At 42.0% G+C, this 21,376-nt stretch overlaps 1 protein-coding gene across 1 annotated transcript in view; it reads right to left on the bottom strand.

Moving 5' to 3' along the window:
• FGF14 (fibroblast growth factor 14) overlaps positions 1 to 12,794 on the bottom strand; it is a 282,538-nt gene extending 269,744 nt beyond the window's left edge. Inside the window, exon 1 of the mRNA XM_033147792.1 lies at positions 12,549 to 12,794. Coding sequence (XP_033003683.1) covers positions 12,549 to 12,639 — 91 coding nt within the window. The 5' untranslated portion in view covers positions 12,640 to 12,794. The remainder of the gene's footprint in view (positions 1 to 12,548) is intronic.
• Between the last annotated feature and the right edge of the window lie 8,582 nt (positions 12,795 to 21,376).

Below are 21,376 nucleotides of genomic sequence, written 5' to 3'. Positions count from 1 at the left end.
GCAGGCTTTTTCAATGGTGTTCCAAACATAGGCAATTTCACTTAAATACATGGTGCCTTGGAACGCAACCCCCCATAAATTGGGAGGTGCCTGTACAGGACATTCAATGTTTTGCAAAAAATAAAATAAAATAAAATAAATTCCCACTTTAACATAATGGACACAAGTCAGCCAAAGTTGAGTTCCCATAGAGGAGATATAAAGCCATTGACATTAAAGGAGTTTAAGAGTGCACAACATTTACATGATGCTGTACCATAGCTGTAATCTTCACGAAGATGTGATTAATAATCCATCATTAATAATCCATCATATGCCTTTTTGTTTACAAACATATCATGCCAACTATTTCCTTAGATCTTAACTCTCTTCTATAAATAGCAACAGTTCCACTACATCTGATACATCTGTTAAATTCAACTCACCAGTCTCAATATTAGCAATCACACCATTTTGGCTACCTTGCTTGTTGCAATCTGAAATTACCAGTCTGATTTACAGATTTTTAAACCCAAGACACCATACACACAAGGGAGAAGCAGGGCACACCACATCACACTTCAATGACACCCATGAAAGACTGTGCACATAGAATCATAGAGTTGGAAGGGGCCCTAAGGATCATCTGGTCCAACCCCCTGCAATGGAGGAATATGCAACTGTTCCATGCAGGGATAAAACCTGCAACCTTGGCTTTATCAGCACCATGCTGTAACCAACTGAGCTATCCAGGCATGCAATGGCAAAAGTTACCCATCGAATCTCTTTTTAAAGCTAGATGCTACACCACACACACACACACACACACACACACACACAAATCCAAACGTAGACCTAGCCAAATACTACAATGGTTCTATCTTTCAAATGCCCAATCCCATAAACACATAGAGGACCACAGAAATGGTCAATGCAACTATCTCTGCAGGGCAGAGTGTTGAGGCAGAAGTCCAGGACCCCATTCAGCAGAATGATCAGGAGCATGAAAGCTGCCATGCTAAGCCCACTAAACTGAGAGTAAGTCCCACCAAAGTAAGCACGACTTACTTTTGAGTAGCCACATAGAGGGCTGCACTCTTTCAGAGATGCAATACCCAGCCTACAACTGCCTGCATTGCACTCAGAATCTGTCATTTGCTTGAGGAAGTAAAGACCCATCAGAAGTGGATTTGTGGTACTGGGCTGTTGTGTGCTGCATCATAATTGTGTGGTGTGTGTGTGTGTGTTTTGTTTTGTTTTTTTAAAATCCAGGCTGGCTCATACATGGATGACTTCCATGGGTGAGTAAGCCTTCACAGAAATAATAATGCCATAGGTGGCACTTTTGTATCTCTTTGCATCACCTTGTACACAGTGCTTTTCAATGGAGTCACTTGGCATCCCACATTCACCTGTCATTCATCAAGTGAACAGCAGTGAAGTGTACAGAAATCAAGTGTGAATCAGGCCTTTGTTGTGAAGAAATGGGGCCATGACAGTGCTGCACTGCAGATGTTATCAACATGAGTTTGCAAGGCTTTCACTACTTTTTTATTTTTTAAAATCTAACTGCTTTTGGGAAGAAACATTTGGAGAAGGGCTGCGGCTCATTTGTGCAATGCAAGCAGAAGGTCCCAGGTTCCATTCCCAATATATCTAGGTAGGGCTCAGAGAGGCACTTGCCTGAAACTCTGCAGAGTTGCTGCCTGTCAGAGTTGACAATATGAACTAGATTCCTGGACCAGTGTTCTGAGTCATAGAATCATAGAACTGTAGAGTTGGAAGGGAACCTGAGGATCTTCTAGTCCAACCCCCTGCAACGCAGGAATATGTAGCCATCCCATATGGGGATTGAACTTGCAAACCTTGGTGTTATCAGCACCATGCTCTAACCAACTGAGCTATCCAGGCATAAGGCAGTTCCTTGTGTCCCTTTATAGTGGCTTCTGCCTCCTCCTGTTGGATCAGGCCAGAGGCTCATCCAGTCCAACATCCTGTCCTCACAGTAGCCAACCAGATGCACAGATGCCTAGGAGCAAACCCCAATGAACATGACTGTGTTGTGAGAACCACTTACTCATGAGTCAGCACTGCTAAACTTATTTGGCTTCCTTCTGAGTAAAAATGCATAAATGTGCTAATGTCCATATTCTCTTCTCCTAACATAATTTGACATCTAGAGAAAGATGAACATCCTACTGGTCTTTTTTATTAAAAAAAAAAACACCAAATAGAGACATGAGTTTAAATTTTGTGCTGTCATATTTATTCTTATGGTCTATAGTTGTTGTTGTTCTGAGCTGCCCTGAGAAGGTTGGCAAATAAATCTATTAAATAAACATAACAGGCAAGCATGCGTATTACGTTTGTCCCTCAAGTATCAATTATTCTCTTATATAGTAGAGCAATCCCTATTCACAGCTACTCAGAAGTGAGCCCCACTATGCTGAGTGGGGCTTAATCCCAGGGAAACACGTATAGGATTGCCGCTGTAAGTACTAAAACCAACTAGCACTGAAATGGACGCAGATCTATGGACGCTAAAACAGAAAGAATCATGAGCATGAAACAATTTCACCCATTAAGAAGGGCAACAAATGCTTTAATTAGATCAGGGGAAGGAATTTAATTTGTGTAAATTCAGAAAATATATTCCATGGTGGGCAAGTGCTTTAGTAGGTGAGATCCAAGTAAACAGGTCGCTGTTCATTTGAGTGCTGCGAAGAGCATGCCAACACTAGGCATCTATTAACTTCATAATAGATAGGCATGCAATGCATATGTATTAACATTTTAGCATACATAATTCTGTGGCCTTTATGGATGCTGCTTGAAAACTAGCATTTATTTATTATCCACTCCTGGAGGAATTCAGGGGCATAGTATAGAATCATTAATATTTAATTAAAACATTACAAAATTTTAAACTATGATAAAAAAAAATGCCTGGTGACCAACAGTGTATGTCCCCTTTTGGCTTTGATGGAGATGCATTTTTGCCAGAATGAGAAACCTATGTTCACCAGATCCAGACCTTGGAGGTTAAATTCCTGTACCTTTGAAGACTGAACAGAAGTCAGAAATTTCCCAGGAGAAGCTTTTTCAACACGGTGATGCATTGACCATACCTGCTGAAATGTTCTCTTCTCTGCTAATTTTAAAGGTTTAGGATTCTGAAGGTACACAGGACATCTCCTTAAAATAGATAAGACTGTTTTTAAGTCTTGTCTATTTTATCTTATCTAGTTTATTTTATCTATAAGAGTCATCTATTTCAGTCAGTGTAGATAATATTGGACTAAATGGACAAATAGGTCTCATCTGCACTGCACATTTGAAGCAGTATTATTGCACTTTAAACAGCCACAGACCCTTCAAGTGTCCCTGTTTTCCAGGGACAGTCCCAGTTTTACAGAAGCCATCTCAGTTTCTGATTTGATCCTGCAATGTCCCACTTTTCCTTAGGACGTCCCTATTTTCATTGGAGAAATGTTGGAGACTATGGATTTCTCTCTCTCTCTCTCTCTCTCTCTCTCTCTCTCTCTCTCACACACACACACACACACACACACACACACCCAAAGAGATAAGTAACTATACAACCTTTAGAAGACATTTGAAGGCAGCCCTGTATAAGGACGTTTTTTAATGTTTAATGTTTTATATATGTTGGAAGTCACCCAAAGTGGCTGGGGCAATGCAGTCAGATGGGCAGGGTATTATTATTATTATTATTATTATTATTATTATTATTATTAAGAATTTATTTATTATGGTCGAAGACCAGCTTGTGAAACACAAATGGAACTACAATCCCAAAAGCAAAACAAACATTTAAAACAATATACAACAATGGATTTTAAGTTTTAAAATGTGGTAGGCATATTATTATTATTGACTAGGACATCCCTATTTTCATCAGAGAAATGTTGGAGGTCTTCCCTCAAAGAATATTGGGAACTGTAGTTTGTTATCGGTGCTGAGATTTGTTACAAGACCCCTATTCCCCCTGCACAGAGCTGCAGTTCTCTGCTTGGTTTAACTGTCAATCCATCTTCACAAGGAACTCTGAGAGTTGTAACTGTGTGAGAGTCTCCATCACATGTGTTTTCCATCAATGACAGGCTTGATCCTGGGACCTTCTGCATGCATTGAGCTATGGTCTCTCCATTCATACTCTGCCAGGGCTGAGCAATACTGGTAAGGATTTGAAAACACCTGACTTAACCTCCACAGTAGAGAAAGACAACACAGCGCCTGGAGGGTTGCATTCTCCCACATGAACTTGCCCTCCAATTAAGATCTCTCTCAGAGTCCCTTCTCCAAGTGAAGGGCTGGGGCCCGTGGATGGAAGCTGCCAAATAGGGATGGAAAAATAGTAATTTTCCACTTCAGAACATTGTCTTCTTTATGCCTGGGAGCTCTGTAGCATTTCATGTATTATTATTTTTCTCGGTTGTTCATACATTTGGTGGTTTGTAACTGATTTATTGTAAGTTGAGTGGGTATGAATGCTTTTGATGTATTGCTGATATTATGTTGATTTTGGGTCACAGCCAATATTAATTCTGCTCAGAACAGACCCACTGAAGTTAACAAATGTGACTAACCTAAGTCTATTAATTTCTACAGTACTGTAGAAAGGCAGAATACAAATTAAAATTTGAATTGAGTTTAAATCAATGCCTCTTCCCCGAAATTGCCTGCCTTCAGTGGTCAGCCACCTGCACCCCAACTGCAGAGAGGGCCTTTTCTGTGATGGCACCCAAATTATGGATTTCTCTCCCTAAAACTGTATGCCTGGTACTTTCTTTTACTATTATTTAGGTACCAGATAAAGTTTGTCTTGGTGTCAAGGGCCTTTAATGGTGTCTTACAATATTTGCCCCTTATAAATGGGAGTGACTACTATTTTATCCTGGTTGTTGTTTTAATAAAACAAAACACTATGTGCTTGTGGTTGTTTTTACCTGCTGTTTAATCATGTTTCTTTTATGCTGTACTGTTCATGTTTTATCAAACCGCCTTGAGGCTATTGTGAAAGGTAGGCTATAAATACCTCAGATTAAAGTGAAATGCTTTTAGACCAAGATCTATATGCATGCATTCTTTCCAATGCCATGTAGAGTCCAGCAACAGCAGCATGTGTTTGTGAGTTAAGAGGTGGATTCAGTCCTCCATTCTTCTATGATTCCTGTCAGTTTCAATCCCATTCTAAAAGCTTACTGCAATACATCTGGCACAAAGTTTTATGTCAATGCAGCTGGCCTCAAATCCCTGTAGGACGATACACAAGGATAGTCATCCCTAGACTTTCTTCCTGCCATTTCTGCATTCCACCCTTTAGTCAGCTCAAGAGCAGCAGCTGTTCGTGGCACTGCTGTGCCACATCTGATAATTATGGCTACTGCCAGCACAGTAGCTTGGCCCCCCAGCTACTGCCCCACATTGGCTTCCCTACACTCTATTGATTCTTATCACCCATGCATCATTTAATACCATGACATTGCCTTGGCACAGAGTGGGGTCTCACAATAATATGATCCTAAGCAAAAAGGAGCTAAAGGAATTGGGAATTGCCAGTTACAGGAGAAATTATGTTACAGATCTTTATTTCTTTTCTCCACCAAAAATTAATCTCAGGGTTGTGGGTTCTGGCCCCCCACCTTGGGCAAAAGATTCCTGCATTGCAGGAGTTGGACTAGACTGCCTTCTACAATTCCATGATTCTATTGCCAGATGAGAGAGTACTTTATATGCAAGTTTATCCTTTGTATTTGGGGGTGGGGAGCTGAATCTGACTAGCATGCCAAACCCTTCCTCCTGCCCCTGTGGGCCAACTTTAACAAGTAGGCATCTTTGCCCAAATGTCAATTACCTGACGTCATGACAACTTGGAAGGCGCCTTTGAAGTCCATAAGTTATTTCAAAACAAACTGCTTGTAAATAGACTTCAAAGTGATGGTAGCCATACCTTTACCTGCCTTTCACCTGAGGTCTCATTAATCTGGGAGTAGCAGGAGGCTTTCTTATAAAGATGCAAAAACAGGGCTAGCACAAGAGGACAGTGATGATGAATGTTTTGAGACGAAGATGCCTGATCATTTGGAAAGACATTCAAATCAACTCCACATTTCTGTTCCTGCCAGTGTCCTACTTTACAAGCAATCACACATACACACAGTTGTTCCTCCTTAACTGGCTGGAGTAACCAATTATGGTTGCCAATACTCTTGAACTAGAACTGAACTAAGAATCAGGGAATGGAACATTGTCTCTTTGCCAGTTGGCCAAACTAACTCATAACCCTTCTATTATTTACCCTATGCTACATTATTGCTTAAACCAGCATAAAATGCTACGTATCATTAATTCCCAACCAGTTGGCTAGAACCCAAAATTGAGTACAGAAGACATATAAGTGAGCTCCGAACTTCATGATACATTGAATGCATCTTCATAGTCTAAAAATACAAAACAAAATTACTGTATTGGACCTAATCCAGATTTGGAACATGGTGCAGGTGCAATGGGGTTAATCTTTTCCCCACACAAACCTAGTACACCCATGCACAATTATTTGTCCCAGGAGGAAAGCAACTCTTAAGAGGTTTCCCAAGGAAGGAAGCTGTAGCACAGGGAAGAAAGAGTTAACCTCCCTCCACCCATGACACAGGCCCAGGTCATGACCTCCTACGGCAGTTATTTTAAATGCACACAAAATGGACATACCTGCAAATATTTAATGTATTGGGTCCTTTGAGCCTGAGCTTCCAGGATGTTAAATATGTTTATAGTCAGTGCAGCAAAATCCACACTGACCATATGTGAACTGATAGTGTTGAATTTGGACGTGGATCCAAATCATAGCTGTCAACCCTCCCTGCTGTTTCCCGATGCTATAATAAGGGAATTTCCCACAAAAAAGAGAAAGGTTGACAGCTATGATCCAAATCTGTGCTATACTGGGAATCCACTCAATGGCCTCTCCCCCCCCCCAATTTTGTTTATTATTTGAGGTCTAAATGAATGCCCAGGGTGGGAGGCAGCAGCATGCTCCTGGCCTCCTCTCCTCTATGCCTTTGTAGAGAGCCCTTGTCTGTACAATTTTATATGTCAGCCTTCCTATACACGTCCTAATGAACACACATAGGTCAAGGAACCTGCCACTGCAATGCCACACAGACCCCTAAAAACAAACAAAAAACAACCCACATGCACACACACTCATTTAGTCCTCAAATAACATCTAAAAATCCCCTTGTCTGTCAGCTTCGCTTCCCATTTGCAAAGTGGTGATGACAAGGGTTTCAAAATGTCTCAAATGCTCATCATGCTCCTAATAATATTGACTTCCAGTCAGGGGGTGGGACAAAAGGATGCACAAGAAGGCCCAGTGAGTGCTGCCTCCAGGCCATCAGCTGAACATTCTTGAGTTTGGTAATGGCAGGTATGCAACTCCTGTTTTCCCACTCACTTAGAGCTTCATGCAGTACATATAGATTCACTTAATGTATAATAGAGTGAAAACAGCACCACATGGAGCAAGTCTCTTGTTGTGGCAAAATGTTCAGAGGTCCCAATGCAGCAGTGAACCAATCTGAGAGGTGCACATTGCATTGTCACTGAGGATACTGAGATGCTTCACCTGATTTGTTCACAGCTACCCACATGTGATCAGAAAGTTGTGTTGCAACAAGCACTGTGGTACTGGGAGAGGCCTTCTGAATGGCACAGTACTGCCCCTTGAAAAGGCAAGGTGTCTAGGGCCTACTCTGATCTGCCCTCCTTCCCAGAACTTGTAAAAGCTGAGGGTGACTAAACAAGGAACTGGGGTGGCGGTGGGGGTTGCAAAGCGAAACAAGCTTAATAATAACAAAATATACAAACTTTGAAACTTTCACTTATTTTGCTCACTTTAAATATTAAAGAAAACCTAGCAAGTCACAAAATATTTCCCCTTGAAAATAAATAAGTAAAAGTCAAGGACCAATATGCCTCCTTTCCCAGGACCCAGATTTGAAAGTCAAAATATATTTAACCATCGCATTTCTAAAAGCATATTCTCTCAACTTCTTAAATTAAATTGCTTCATTGTGTCAGTCATTCTGAAATGTTTCACACGCCATTCAGTGATAGGAATCCCAAGAAGCAAGCACGGCAGATGAAGGAAAAATAGAGGGAAGGAAAAGAAGACATTGTTATTTGGAAAAAGTTGGCTAAATGTTCCCATACAAATGGCTTTTGAACAACTCAGACACATCAGTGTTAAGAGAAACTCCAGGCACAGACATTCTGTGTTGCTTTTCAAACTCATTTTCATCATATGTAAAACTGAATATTAAGAATTTTATTCAGAAGATGATGAAAATTCCAGCTATTCATTTGCCTAGGCAATCAAACACAAGTTGATACATTTTGCATGATCCACCACAGGCTTAGAAGCTACAAAAATGCTTGACTCTAATCATGAAATTAAATGTTTCATATAACAAAAGAATACTTGCACTGTGTGAATGAAGTACAGTATGTTGAATACCCGAAACTAGGACAATGCAACATAAGTAAAGTATGAATTAAGTATATTTGTAGGGTCTTACTGCTGCATGCAACAATAACTCTCTATCCCAATTTTCTTTCAGTTTACCCATTAACAAATCCAATCAAGATGACTAATGGTTAACATCCTAATGTCTCTAAAAATTAAAGCATCTTGCAATGTTTAAATGGCAGGTCCTTTTGTTTTGACTTTACGCTGTGGTGAGGTTTGCACAGGCAAGTTACTCAGAAGTAAGCCCCACTGAGTTCAGTGAAACTTATTATCTAGTACATCTTCTTAGGATTTGCACAGTCTTATTTTTGCTAAAGCGGGAAAGCATTTTAGTCATTCATCACTCATCATTACAACTAATATGCCATAATGCAACAAAGGAAAAACTGAGCGAAATATGTTACTTGGTGGTAGTTTATTCAAAGCATGATTTAGCCATCATCAACACAGTTTCTTTCATGGCTGTGTAAACACTCCAATATTTGTTCCTAAAGGTCAAGCACTATATTTTGTGCATAGCTTGTTCCCCCCCCCCCATGAATCGTAGCATCATATGCAAACGCTGCCTCAGACAAACTTTAGAACATGGACCAGTCATTGACCTGCTACAGTACATCAACCACCGTCAAAGAAATCTATTCATGTAGCCACCAAACAGATTGCCAAGTCTTTCTCACCTTAAAATCATAACCTATTTATCCTCCTCTGAGTCATAACAAACAGAGCACGATCAATCATATTCAAGACTATTCCTCAGGGCTGTTTTACAGTTTAGAGGGGTTTGCCTATATTTCACATTAATTGATCAATTAATTTCACAGCAGACGCATACCTCAGGACCACAGACTACTTGCGGCATATATTAAAGGCAGAAAAAGGGAGCAGCAACCAGGCGAGGGGAAACCATTATCACCACAACAGAAAGCTGTAGGAGAGTGTGCATTTGGTGTGTATGAGAGAGAAAGAAAGAAGCTCGACAACTTTTGGAAAGAAAATAGCTTGCAAGTATATACCAAAATCCACGTCCGGTTGCTGCATTGCTAACAGAGTGATGCTGAAACTAAAAGATAACACAAAGCACCTGAGATTTTTGTTCACACTTAACTAGGCAGCCTCCGTCCTAATAAAAGCTGCTGTACTGTACAAGTCTTGCTATAGAATATTTGCATTTTGCACTAAATTGTGCATCGCCGCGCCAGGACCAGAATTTCATTTTCCCCCAATGTAGGAAAAACATCAACAGCATGTTATAAATCACTTTTTTAAAAAGAAGGAAGGGAGTGGGGTGGTGAGTAAGAACAGAGATCACCTAGGAGAGTTTTGCTTATCCTGTACATTTCCAAAGGCCTCTAATAACGTTTCTTATCTGTATTCTTATTCATTCTGGCTGGACCCTGTGAAAGGGAATCTGCAGCATTTTGGGGGTACCCAGACATCTCAAAAATCTCCACCATCTCTGAAACATCTAGAAAGAAGCTCTGCATAGCAGCCTGCTTGTAAGAAGTCATCATAAAGTAAACTGGACAACTATCCTGAGAAGCAACCTCTCTCTCTCTCTCTCTCTCTCTCTCTCTCTCTCTCTCTCTCTCTCTTGTGCCTGGAGGGATCTAAAGGAGTCCAAAACATTCCTGTGTTCACTTTGGTTATCCTAGGCTGTGCATTTCTCTTGCTTGCAAGGGGAGGGGAAGGGGACCTTCCATTCCTTACCCCTCTTTTGTTGTTGCAGAGATGCAACATCTTTGTTATTTAAAAGGAAATCAGGGGGCAAAAAAGGGCTTTATTATTTAGGTCAGTTTCTCCGACTGTCTTGAGTCCAGCCTCAGGGCACCCTCCTCACCAGCCCCTATCTGCGTTCAGCTGGTCAAGGAGGCAAGTGCTTTTTGCGGGAGTGCTTTGATGTGTGTTGTTTTTATATATACATAAACTGGAAAAGAATGCACCGTGTTCCTTCGCCCGTTTGCATGAAGGTCCTGCGCCTTGGCAAAGTTGCCATGGCCCAAACGTGCTGTTCCCGCAGTGCCTGCAAGTGAGGTGCAAAAGGTTGCCTTCCAGGAGGAATTGATCAGCGCCAAGCTAAACCCACCACCACCACCAAGCCCACTCGGATGGTCCTGTGCAGAAGGGAAGACCGAGCTCTCTCTCTCTCTCTCTCTACCACCCCCACCCCCACCCCACCCCCCGGAGAGCTGAAGGGGCTGTTGGGGCATCCTGCCTTCTTTGGTATTCTGGGAAGGAGCTGCTTCTGTTTGCTGCAGCGGGGAAGCGGACGGAGCCAACACACACACACACACACACGAAGGGAGCCAAACGTCTCTCTCTTTCGGGTGCAGAGTTGGTCCCTTTGCATTGCAAGTCTGAAGCCAGGGAGGAAGGAAAAGGCTGCCCCCCAAGCACCAGCTGCCAACCCTGCTGCAGCTTGTTGGTGTGTCAGCGGATGCTTATGATCTACTACACTGCAGTACCAGCGTCAAGAGCCTCCTGCTTAGAAACTGCCTCTGCAGGGCAGGCAACACCACACACACACACACACACACACACACTACACTAGTCTTCTCACCCCACACCCCTGCTCCTTTCTAGGCTCCCCACAAAACTCCATAGGCTCTTGCCCTCCACTGCTAGGGACGCAGATCCCCGCCCAAGACCACACAGGTGATCCCAACTATCCAACTCGACAGGCTTGAGCCTGTGTGTGTGTGTGTGTGTGTGTGGACAGGGAGGAGGCGGGGGTCTGTCTGGCTGTGGCGCCGCTTCCTTGGAAGACTCTCCTTCTCCCTCCTTCCCTGCCTCCTTCCCTCTCTCCCCAAACTCTCTCCTTTTGCCAGCGCTGTCCTTCCCCGTTGACACGAGGGAAAGGGAATTAAGGGGGGTGGGGAGGCTTGGAGGAGGAGGCGGTGGGGTTGTGGGGCTGCCCAGAGCACCTGCAATTTGCATTTCCTTATGTAACGTACTGCAAGTTTCCCCGTTGGAGCTTGCTGGGTGGGTTTGAAAGCTGACAAGCAGACAGGCTGGGCTGATCAACAAGGCGCAAAAAAAGTGAAGCTAGACAGGCGCGCAAAAAGCTAGATCATTTCTCTTTTTTAAAATCCTGGGCTTCATGGGTTAAGGAGGCAATGTGCATTGCATGACTTCCTTCCACATGTGGCAAGTCAGCCCTGCTGCTGCGTATGGAGACGGAGGGGGGGGCCCTCCTTCTCCTCCTCCTCCTGAGTGGGGCCTTGGGCTTCTGCCTCCAAAGTCCTGCTCAGAGACTCTCCACTGCGCGCGCACACACACAGTCACACACACACCACACACCCCTCTCTGCCTAGGCTACTGTTGGACAGGTGGACTTTCTCTTAGTTCCCTTCCAGGCACAAAACTCCCTGAAAAGTGTTTCTTTCTCTTTTCTCTCTGCCACCAGGTTGCAGGGCTAGGGGAATGCGGGGATGGGGAAGGGCAGCTGACGAAAATCTGGTGAATAAACACAAAAGAGCTAGATTTTGCAAGGGTTTCTCTTCTATTTCCCCCTGTCCACTTCAGAAGCACGAGCCAAGCTTGCAAGTTGAACCGAAAGTCTCAGGCAGGGCGCCCTCAGGTACACCCACCGCCAGTCGCGCAAGGCCCTGAGACCAATGCTGGAAACTGTTGCGGGGAGCGGGGAGACCAGGAAAGAAATGGGGGTTATGAGACACTGCTACAATTTCATCTTCCGGTTAAGAAATGTCAACAGAGATCTAAGTTTTCTCTCCCCACACCCACCCACCCTCCCGCCCTCTCTCTTCCCCGTTGGAAACAATTCATCCAAAGCAGATTTTGGCGAATTTCCTGCAAACACAGCCTGGGTTATTTGTACACGGCGCTGCACGCAAGTCTGCACCGGCCTGCTTTCCTATTTCCCCCTTTCTCCCCTCGAGAGGACTGCAGACCTGGCGCTATGGGGAGCAACAGACGAGAGTAACACAAAGGTGGGGGGGGGGGACTGACTGACACACACACACACACACACACACACACAGTGATGCAGTGTATTGCTTACCAGTTGTGTTCTTGTTCTTCTTAAGACTCTTGCCACAAAGACACTGCAGCATATGCGATCCTTTGCTGAAAATGTTCCAAAGAAACCACATTGATTTGGGCGAAAAGCAATCCTGCGCTTATACACCCTGAGAAAGAGGAGATCCTTGTGGTTGTTGCATAATAATAAAAATTGAGATCAGGGTCTCCTCCAGAGGGGCACCAGTTTTATCATTGGCCACCAAAACAAAAAACAAAAACAAAACAAAAACAAAAAAAGAGGAAAAAAGATTAAATCCTGATCTCCCAGGTTTGTTTGTTTTTCCCCTTCCTTTCCTTTCTTTCTCCCCCCCTTTCCCCCCTCACGTGGTTAATTTCTTTCAGACTTCTCAATGGATGCGTTTTTCAGCCAGGGTGAACGGTTATCTCCCTCCTCCAGAACGACGCTGGATTATCACCCAAAACTGTGGAAGAAGAAAAAAGACATAGATCCTTCTCTTGCTTGCCTTCTTGTTCCTGTTCCTTCTCCTCCTCTCTTTCAGATGGAAGCCAACCAAGACATGAGGCGATGAAATTCCAGCCAAGGCCAAAAACTAACCCGAGACAACAGTAAAGCGCGAGAGATCCCCACAGAGGAAACCATAGCCTGTGACTTGATGGCTGGGAGGCTGGGTGGATCTGCAGAACAAAGCCAAGGCAGGATGCATCCTACTAAAAGACTGCCATAGTGCAGCCCCTGGAAGGGAGAACGCACAGCGCCCGGATCTCCTCCACCACCACCCAGCTCAAGTCTGATGGATGAAGGCAGGTGCTCCCCTCGGAAAGTGCTGGTTTCTACCATCAAATCATCTCAAGGATGTATGTAATTGTGTGGCACCTGCGGTTCCCAGTTGCACAGCAGATGCAAATCTTTAGCCCTTAGCATGCAGGCGAACCACACACGCGACAGAGGAAGGTCTCTTCTCTCTTTCTCTCTTTCTTTCTCTCTCTCTCTCCCCCTGCTCCGTCCAGCACTGGCGTGCATTAGGGGGAAACGGAGACGGATCCTCCCCCCTCATGCACACACACACACATAGATAGAGAGAGAGAAAGAGAGAGAGAGAGAGAAAGACGCAGGCACACACTGGATTCTGCTCCTGAGCCTGGGCTATGAGTTACAGGCTTTCAACGGGAGTAGGAGGAGTTGAGATTTGCATGGGGAGCCTGGCTTTCCATGACGTAGCCACGTGCTCCCGAGCCTGTCACCAGTGAGATGCTTCAGCCAGCCCAGGGAAGGCAGTGTCACTGCAGTCTCTGCCTTGTCCCCCCCACCCACCCAACCCCTTCTCCTCCGTTTCTCTCACCTAACGTGCTGCAGCTTAAAATGCTGGACCCAGCCTGCCACTTGTACACTCCAGGGAGAAGTGCATCCTTGCATGCTAACCAAAAAGGCAAGGAAAACCGGCCACACACAAAGCGTGACACATTCAGAATTGGAGGGAAATGGGGTGGGTGGGAATGAGAGATTCCTTGGAAGCACCCTGATCGCCAAATGGAGAACCACAGAAACGCAGAGTTGGAGGGGACCACGAGGATCATCTAGTCCAACCCCCTGCGGTGCAGGAATCTTGTGCCCAACATGGGTCTCGAACACACAACCCTGAGATTAAGAGTCTCATGCTCTACCGACTGAGCTATTCTAACAGCAGGAGAGTTAATTTTACTAGTCTAGACCTGGGGCTGCCAAAACGAAGCTAAACATTATCTCAAAGAAGCCAGAAGAAGGAGAGATTATATGCTTACCCCATCCAGGCTTCAAAAGCAGGATGCAAAAGATCCTAAAGGAATTCCTGCATTGCAGGGGGTTGGACTAGATGACCCTCAGGATCCCTTCCAATGCTACAATTCTAGGAAAATGCCAGGAGACGAGTAGCACATCAATAGCTGCTGCCATCAAGCCCAAGAGAACAGCTGCACATTGGCACCTTCCTCCCACCTTGGAAATGTGCACTTCTTGTTGAAAATGTTCTTTATATCCTGCACTTTTCTTCCATCATGAAACTTGTGGTGATGTTTTAGGGGGTCCCCAGGCATTTGCCAGACTTGGGTCTGCTGAGTTTCAGCTAAATGGCTGTGCTATATGCTCTCAGACAATGCCCTGGGACCAAACTTTAGTGTCTGAAAGTCCACTGTTACTCTGCAGAAAACGTGTTGGAATTATACCTGGGATCAAGCGTCTATGTTGTCATGAGCTCATGAGACTGAGGCAAATCCTGGTATCGGTTCCCAGCTGTAGAATGAGGCTAAAAGTGTCCTCTTTCACTTGTATGTTCAACTAATGAAGAAGGTTAATATTGCCCCAAACCATGCACATCTTTATAATGCTATAAACAACGGAACGAATTTATGGCATGAATTGCAAATATATACAACCCTGTTTTTGTTATTAATACAACTCTATATAATGTTTGCACTTATACAGCTGAGGTTCTTTAGACCCCACTTCCTCATTAAAGCAAGAATGACCCAAATCCTTGCTATCCTAATAGTGAAAACTGCTTTTCTGGGAATCATTATTCCAAGGTGTCTGATGCCTTTTACCTGAGATTAAATCCATTAACAAGACAGAGGTAGCAGAGGAAAGTTATGGCCAAGACAGTCTCTAAACAGGACTTATAACTGCTTAAAAACTGAAATCCCAGATGTGACAAGCATGTTACAAACTTATCCACGTTCCATTCCCAGTTCCTTATATTCCCAGTATCATGCTTAAATTAACATATTAGCTCTACTTTAAAGAAGTACCAATATGCAGCTCTTACTTTAGCTTTTAGTTCTTACAGTATTGTGTGAAGAACTTCCTCACAGCTTAGTGCTAAGAAACATGGTCTGCATGCAGACGGTCCCAAATTTAATCCCCAACATAGACAGCTAAATGCTCAGGTAGTAGTTGCTGTTGTTGTTGTATTTATTTATAGATCAGTTGGTTAGAGCATAGTGATGATAATGCCAAGGTTGCAGGTTAAGTCCCCATATGGGACAGTTGCATATTCATTCCTGCATTGCAGGGGATTGGACTAGATGATCCTCAGGGTCTCTTCCAGCTCTACAATTATATGATGCTGTGTTCTGGCTTTTCCTCAGAACAGGGACTCAAGGCAGTTCACAAAAATGGAAACAAAACAGGTAAAACACAGATAGATAAAAAGGCACGGGGGGATAGTTTAAAAGTAATTAAATTATATGGGAATGAAAATGACATTAAAAAAATCGATTTAAATACATATAGTAAAAACAGAGCAGCCCTTTCCTTAAAAAGGGTCAGTTCCCCCAGACCTGCCAGAATAATAATAAAAAAGTCCTCGCCTGAAGGCAAAAGGAGAACAAGGAGGGAGCCAGCCTAGCTTCTCTAGGAAGGGAGTTCCAGAGTCTGGGAGCAGCCACCGAGAAGGCCCTGTCCCGCGTTCCCACCAGATGTGCCTGTGAGTGTGGCAGAAAGAGAATAATGGAATCATAGAGTTGGAAGGGACCACAAGGATCTTCTAGTCCAACCCCCTTGCAGTGCAGGTATCCTTCGCCCAATGTGGGGCTTGAACCCACAGCCCTGAGCTCCCACAATAAAATATCAACAAAGTTGATGGGCATTCCTAATCAAATGGGGTGTGTGCACTGTGTCATGTGATCGATTAATGTGGGGTGGGGATTACCTGGCCCCCCAGAATTCAAAGCCCTGGCCCTGAGATAAAGGGTCTCATGTTCTGCCAACTGAGTTATCCCCAGAGAGAGATTTCCATGAGATCTTCTACAAGCCCATTGATATCAGAACTTCCGGAGCTGAACAATTAATTACAGTGGCATCCTAAGCCTGTTTACTCAGAAGTAAGTCCCATTGAGCTCAATGGTTTTACTCCTTAACAAATGTCCCTTGAATTACACTGTGAATCTGAGGAATGGCATTGGAATATGGCGATGTAAAGTACAATGTTTTTATTTTTAACAAATTATTTTGGAATGAGACCTGAATGAATCCAAATATTATAATATGCAGTGCTACTTTTCTAGAAAAAGAGGTGCTAGATTCCCTTAGAATGGCAATGGCGCTCACCTGAGAGGGGCAGGAACTAAGTTCCAGAGAGTTCCGGCTGAAAAAAACGCCCTGATAATATGGGACTCCAATTCATTGGTTTTCCCGAGACCTTGAGAATTCAAGTGCACTGTGTCTACTGTATCACCCCTATCCATTTTCGCATTGACTCGAACTCTAAAAGTTTAGATAGACATGGCTTACCTTTGCAGAAGTTATGCTGGTTCTCTTTCAGCAAGACTTGGTAACGTTATCTTTAACAATGCTTTCCACCAGTGTCCCTGGAGCAGAAATTAAGCTAACAAGTCTGTAATTTCCCAGATCCTTCCCGAATCAATTTTTTAAAATTAGCGTTTATATTGGCCGTATTTCAGTCCTCAGGTATCAAAGTTGCTCTCAGACGAGCTACAATGATTTGTGTTAGAAGAGAAACCATTTTATACTTGAGTTCTTTCAAAACTCGTGGGTGGTCACCATCCAGACTAGTGATTTCTCAGTTTTTGTCATGGATGCATATCACTTCATACCTTGCACACCAATGTTTGCCTCAGACTCCCTATCCTGTGAATGTCCGATCACGCACAGGGAATCTTCCGCAGCAAAGAAATGGACTTGGCTTCCCTTCAGTCTCCTTATCCTTCGTGGACTCAAGCAGTCACATAAAGCAGAACTGAAATAAGTCTTCTCGACCCTGTCAGGAAAGAAGGCATCCATCATGAGGGTTAAGGTCTGCAAATGTGAAAGTGTGGCACGGGGAGGGCAACAAGCAACTCTGCTTGACTGGACTCCTGAGGTAAACTCAAGAGGTACACTAAGTTGAACTACTGCTCCCACATCGACTTGAACTTTGATATCGTTATTCAGGGTCATAATCAAGAGTACCTCGTGCTATTTTTGTAGAAAAAGAGGTGCCGGAAATCACCATAAACCCCTCCCTTGTTCTATTGTAATGGCAATGGCGCCCACCTGAGAGGGGCAGGAACTAAGTTCCGGAGAGTTCCGGCTGAAGAAAAGCCCCGCTTGTCAATGGTTTTATCTTTAAGTTTTGCCCAAAGCAAACTTCTACTGTATACATTCACACACACATAGCTACAGCATATTATATTGAATTGCTCATGGGTGTTGTGGTGCTAAAAGTACCCTAATTTACCTCAGAACTTCTTAACTTCTTAACTGCTGAGGAAGTGCAACAGTTTTTCAATGTTGATTAGCTGGGAATGGGTTTCATGGTGGCTTTTCTTTTCTTTCTTTCTTTCTTTCTTTCTTTCTTTACTTGATCTGGTGCTGTTTCCTTGCTCTTTTAATTATTCTTATTTTACTTGTATTTTATCATTATAAACATTATTTATAGCATTATATATTTTTGTTTATATTTATATTTTATATTTTATTTTTCTGACATCATTGGGGGGAATCAAAGGAGACTTGCAAATTTATTACTAAAAACTTTAAAAAAAATTACAGGCAAAATCTCTTAAGTCAATTTAACTGGAAGACTGAAGCAGCACGTGCTTAATAGCATTGATATAAATGGGAGATTTTATATTATTTTTATATTATTTATTAAATTTGTATACCACCTTGTACCCACAGGTCTCAGGGCAGTTACAACATAACATCACAATCTAAAAACACAAAATACATAATGAAAATAAAAACAAATGCTATATATATATATATATATGAATTTAGGGTCACCCAGTATATACTGAGGATCAAATCAAGGACATTTCATTGCAAAATGACGAAAACAAGAGGTCATATTCAACTAAGTCAGAGCAAACTGAATGAAATAAATGAATTTAAGTTACAGGAATCCGTTTATTTTAACGATCCATTTATTTTAACATTAAACAAGTAATGTTGAATATCACTCACCAACTATAAATTAAACTATGCCCATTCTTATTAGTATTATGCTCTTTCCATTGTACTGTAAATGGATGCTAATACAGGTGAAACTCGAAAAATTAGAATATCGTGGAAAAGTCCATTTATGTAAGCAATTGTTTTCATTAGCTACTGGAGTTTAATACATGAGATAGACTCATGACATGCAAAGTGAGATATGTCAAGCCTTTGTTTGTTATAATTGTGATGATTATGGTGTACAGCTGATGAGAACCCCAAAGTTGAAATTGTTAATTTGGGGTTCTCATCAGCTGTACGCCATAATAATCACAATTATAACAAATAATCGCTTTGCATGTCATGAATCTATCTCATATATTAGTTTCACCTTTTAAGTTGAATTACTGAAAGAAATGAACCTTTCCACGATATTCTAATTTTTCGAGTTTCACCTGTATTTTGATAAATATTTGTTAAATTTACAGTGCAATCCTATGTACATCTACTCAGGATGAGCAAATCCTATTGAGTTCACTGAGACTCGTGTGTGTGTCTAGGACTGCAACCTTAATTTCATTTCAAATCTCCTAAAATAAGTTATTTTATACATAAGGAGTTATTTACTAAATATTCCTTCTTTGCCACACATCCATCCATTGACAGCACTTATTGTTGCTTCCAATATTTTGCCATCAGTATTCCAAAAGTGCCTAATTATGTACTTTTCAAATTGGGATTTATCCAGATATATAACTGAGGCCAACCCAAGTTTGTGACAGAAACAGGAGGGTGTATTCTCCTTGTCTGGGGAAGTATTTATACAGTGCAAACAATTTATTATACTCCTTTCCTACCCTACATGCTCCGAAAATTGTTTCCAATATATCTGTAAGAGAAATAGAGTCGATCTTGGGGTGCTGATACACGATGTGTATCATTACAAAATAATCCTCATGTTTTCTGACACTGTATGTGGCATATACTCTGAAAGCTCAGGATTAGTACCATACTATTCAGATTTAGAAGTACTTATACAGTAAAATGAGGCATAATTTTCAATTTGTAATACAGCTACATTTAGTGGGCGTAATGCTGAGAACTTTGCCATGGTTTCACAAAGTGTTTAAATTATCTGCTTTGTTAGAAGCCATTAAATCCAGTCCTCCTTTGCTATTAGGCAATACTACCCAATTTGATTTCTAATGACTTAGCACCTAGCTTTTTGATGTCTGAGTTTTTTTAAAACAAAAACCAAAAACAAATGGATCTCTAGCTTTGCTAAAACAAGCATAACTATGTTCTGCTTTACTTCTGTTCTCTGCCTTATGAGGATGTTCCAATTAGTGCTAGGGATAAAGTTCGGCTATGTGTCATTTTTATATTTCCAAAGGGAAAGACTAACTAGGTTACAACTGAGCCTTGTGTAAAACATCTCAGGTTATATAGGATAGTGCTTTTGTGTCTCTGTGTTGTCTGAGATACAAAAAGCAAAGTTGTAACCTTCTTAGCATGCAACAGCTTTCTGTTATAGGACTGAAACTAACCACAGCGAGCGCTTACTGCCAATACTTTTCCCAGATATATTATTTAATTACAACAACAACAACAACAACAACAACAACAACATCAACAACATCTTACAATATAAAGTTCTGTGTAATTCAAATGTATGCATATCACACTGTGTGACTCCATAGCTTGTCCAAATGCAGCACTGTTGTACTTTGTCTGATTCCCCCCTCCTTACGCTTGTGTTAATAAAAATTAGTAATAAACTTGCAGACTAGTCAAGTGCTTAACTGTCTGGCTTGACCAGAATAGGGGTCATTCCATGAAAATGAGGAAAAAAAATTATTTTATTTTTTTAAAAAATAATAATTTTTTTACATGTTAAGTTTGTGTACACATATCAAATTGTTTTGGCAACAAAACAAATTATTCCCAGAATGCTTCATTCCAAGATGGCCACCACCTGAATGTAGCACATGTTGCAAATGAATTTGTTTTTGAAGTTAGACATACATTAAAGGTAAGATAAAATCTATTCAAACCATGTAAACAATTATTGTAATATGCATACTGAAAGCTTAAAATGTCATCTTTTGATTGCAAATAATCTATATTGCTCCAATTACATTTTTCATTGGTATTGATTGATTCTAATTATTGATGATGAAGCTGTAACGTGAGTTACCAAAACAAGTTATTTTTAGAATATCTTCCTGAATTGGAGCTTCAGAATTAAACTTTTCTGCATTTTCCTTCTAGGCAATAGATGCAATGTAATCATGTAAACATTATAATTTTATGTTACAGTTTGTGCCCTACAAACACTATCAACATGTGTAACGCGAGTTACCGCAATTATGGTAACTCACGTTACAGTGCTCAAATTTTGCATTCTAATTGCTCTTTTTGGAAAATTACTTTTTGGAAAATTACACCTGTGTGGCACAGGATGAAATTCAAAGTGCTCACTGGAAACAAAACCAAGTAAGCTTGTTTACTTGTTCAATGTGGTATAGTGGGAAGCACCACCCATTGGTTCTTGCATTTGACAATTCTGATCATTCAAAGGAGACAGTGGTATGTTGCATAGATTTCATTTTGCAGCAGATTCGTAAAGAAGTTGACATAATTAATGTATGGTCTGATGGACCAAGCTCACAATTTAAGAACAAATATGTTGTGGCTGCAATTGCTGCTCTTGAAGAAAAGCACCACAAGAAAATAAGGTGGAACTACTTTGCTACATCGCATGGCAAAGGCCCAGTTGATGGCACAGGAGGGACCATTAAGCATCAAGTTTGGAATGCAGTGAGAGCAAGAAAGCAAATAGTTTTCAACAGTGGCGTAGCAAGCCTCTGCGCTGCTGGGGGCGGCGGTGGTGCAGAGGCACCCCCCTGGGGGGAGGGGCACAACGCGTGCATCGTGAC

The sequence above is a fragment of the Lacerta agilis genome, chromosome 4, assembly GCF_009819535.1.
Source record: "Lacerta agilis isolate rLacAgi1 chromosome 4, rLacAgi1.pri, whole genome shotgun sequence".
NCBI classification, from domain to species: Eukaryota; Metazoa; Chordata; class Lepidosauria; order Squamata; family Lacertidae; genus Lacerta; species Lacerta agilis.
The sequence above is the reverse complement of the archived record's forward strand: the minus strand, read 5'-3'. Positions and strand labels throughout refer to the sequence as shown.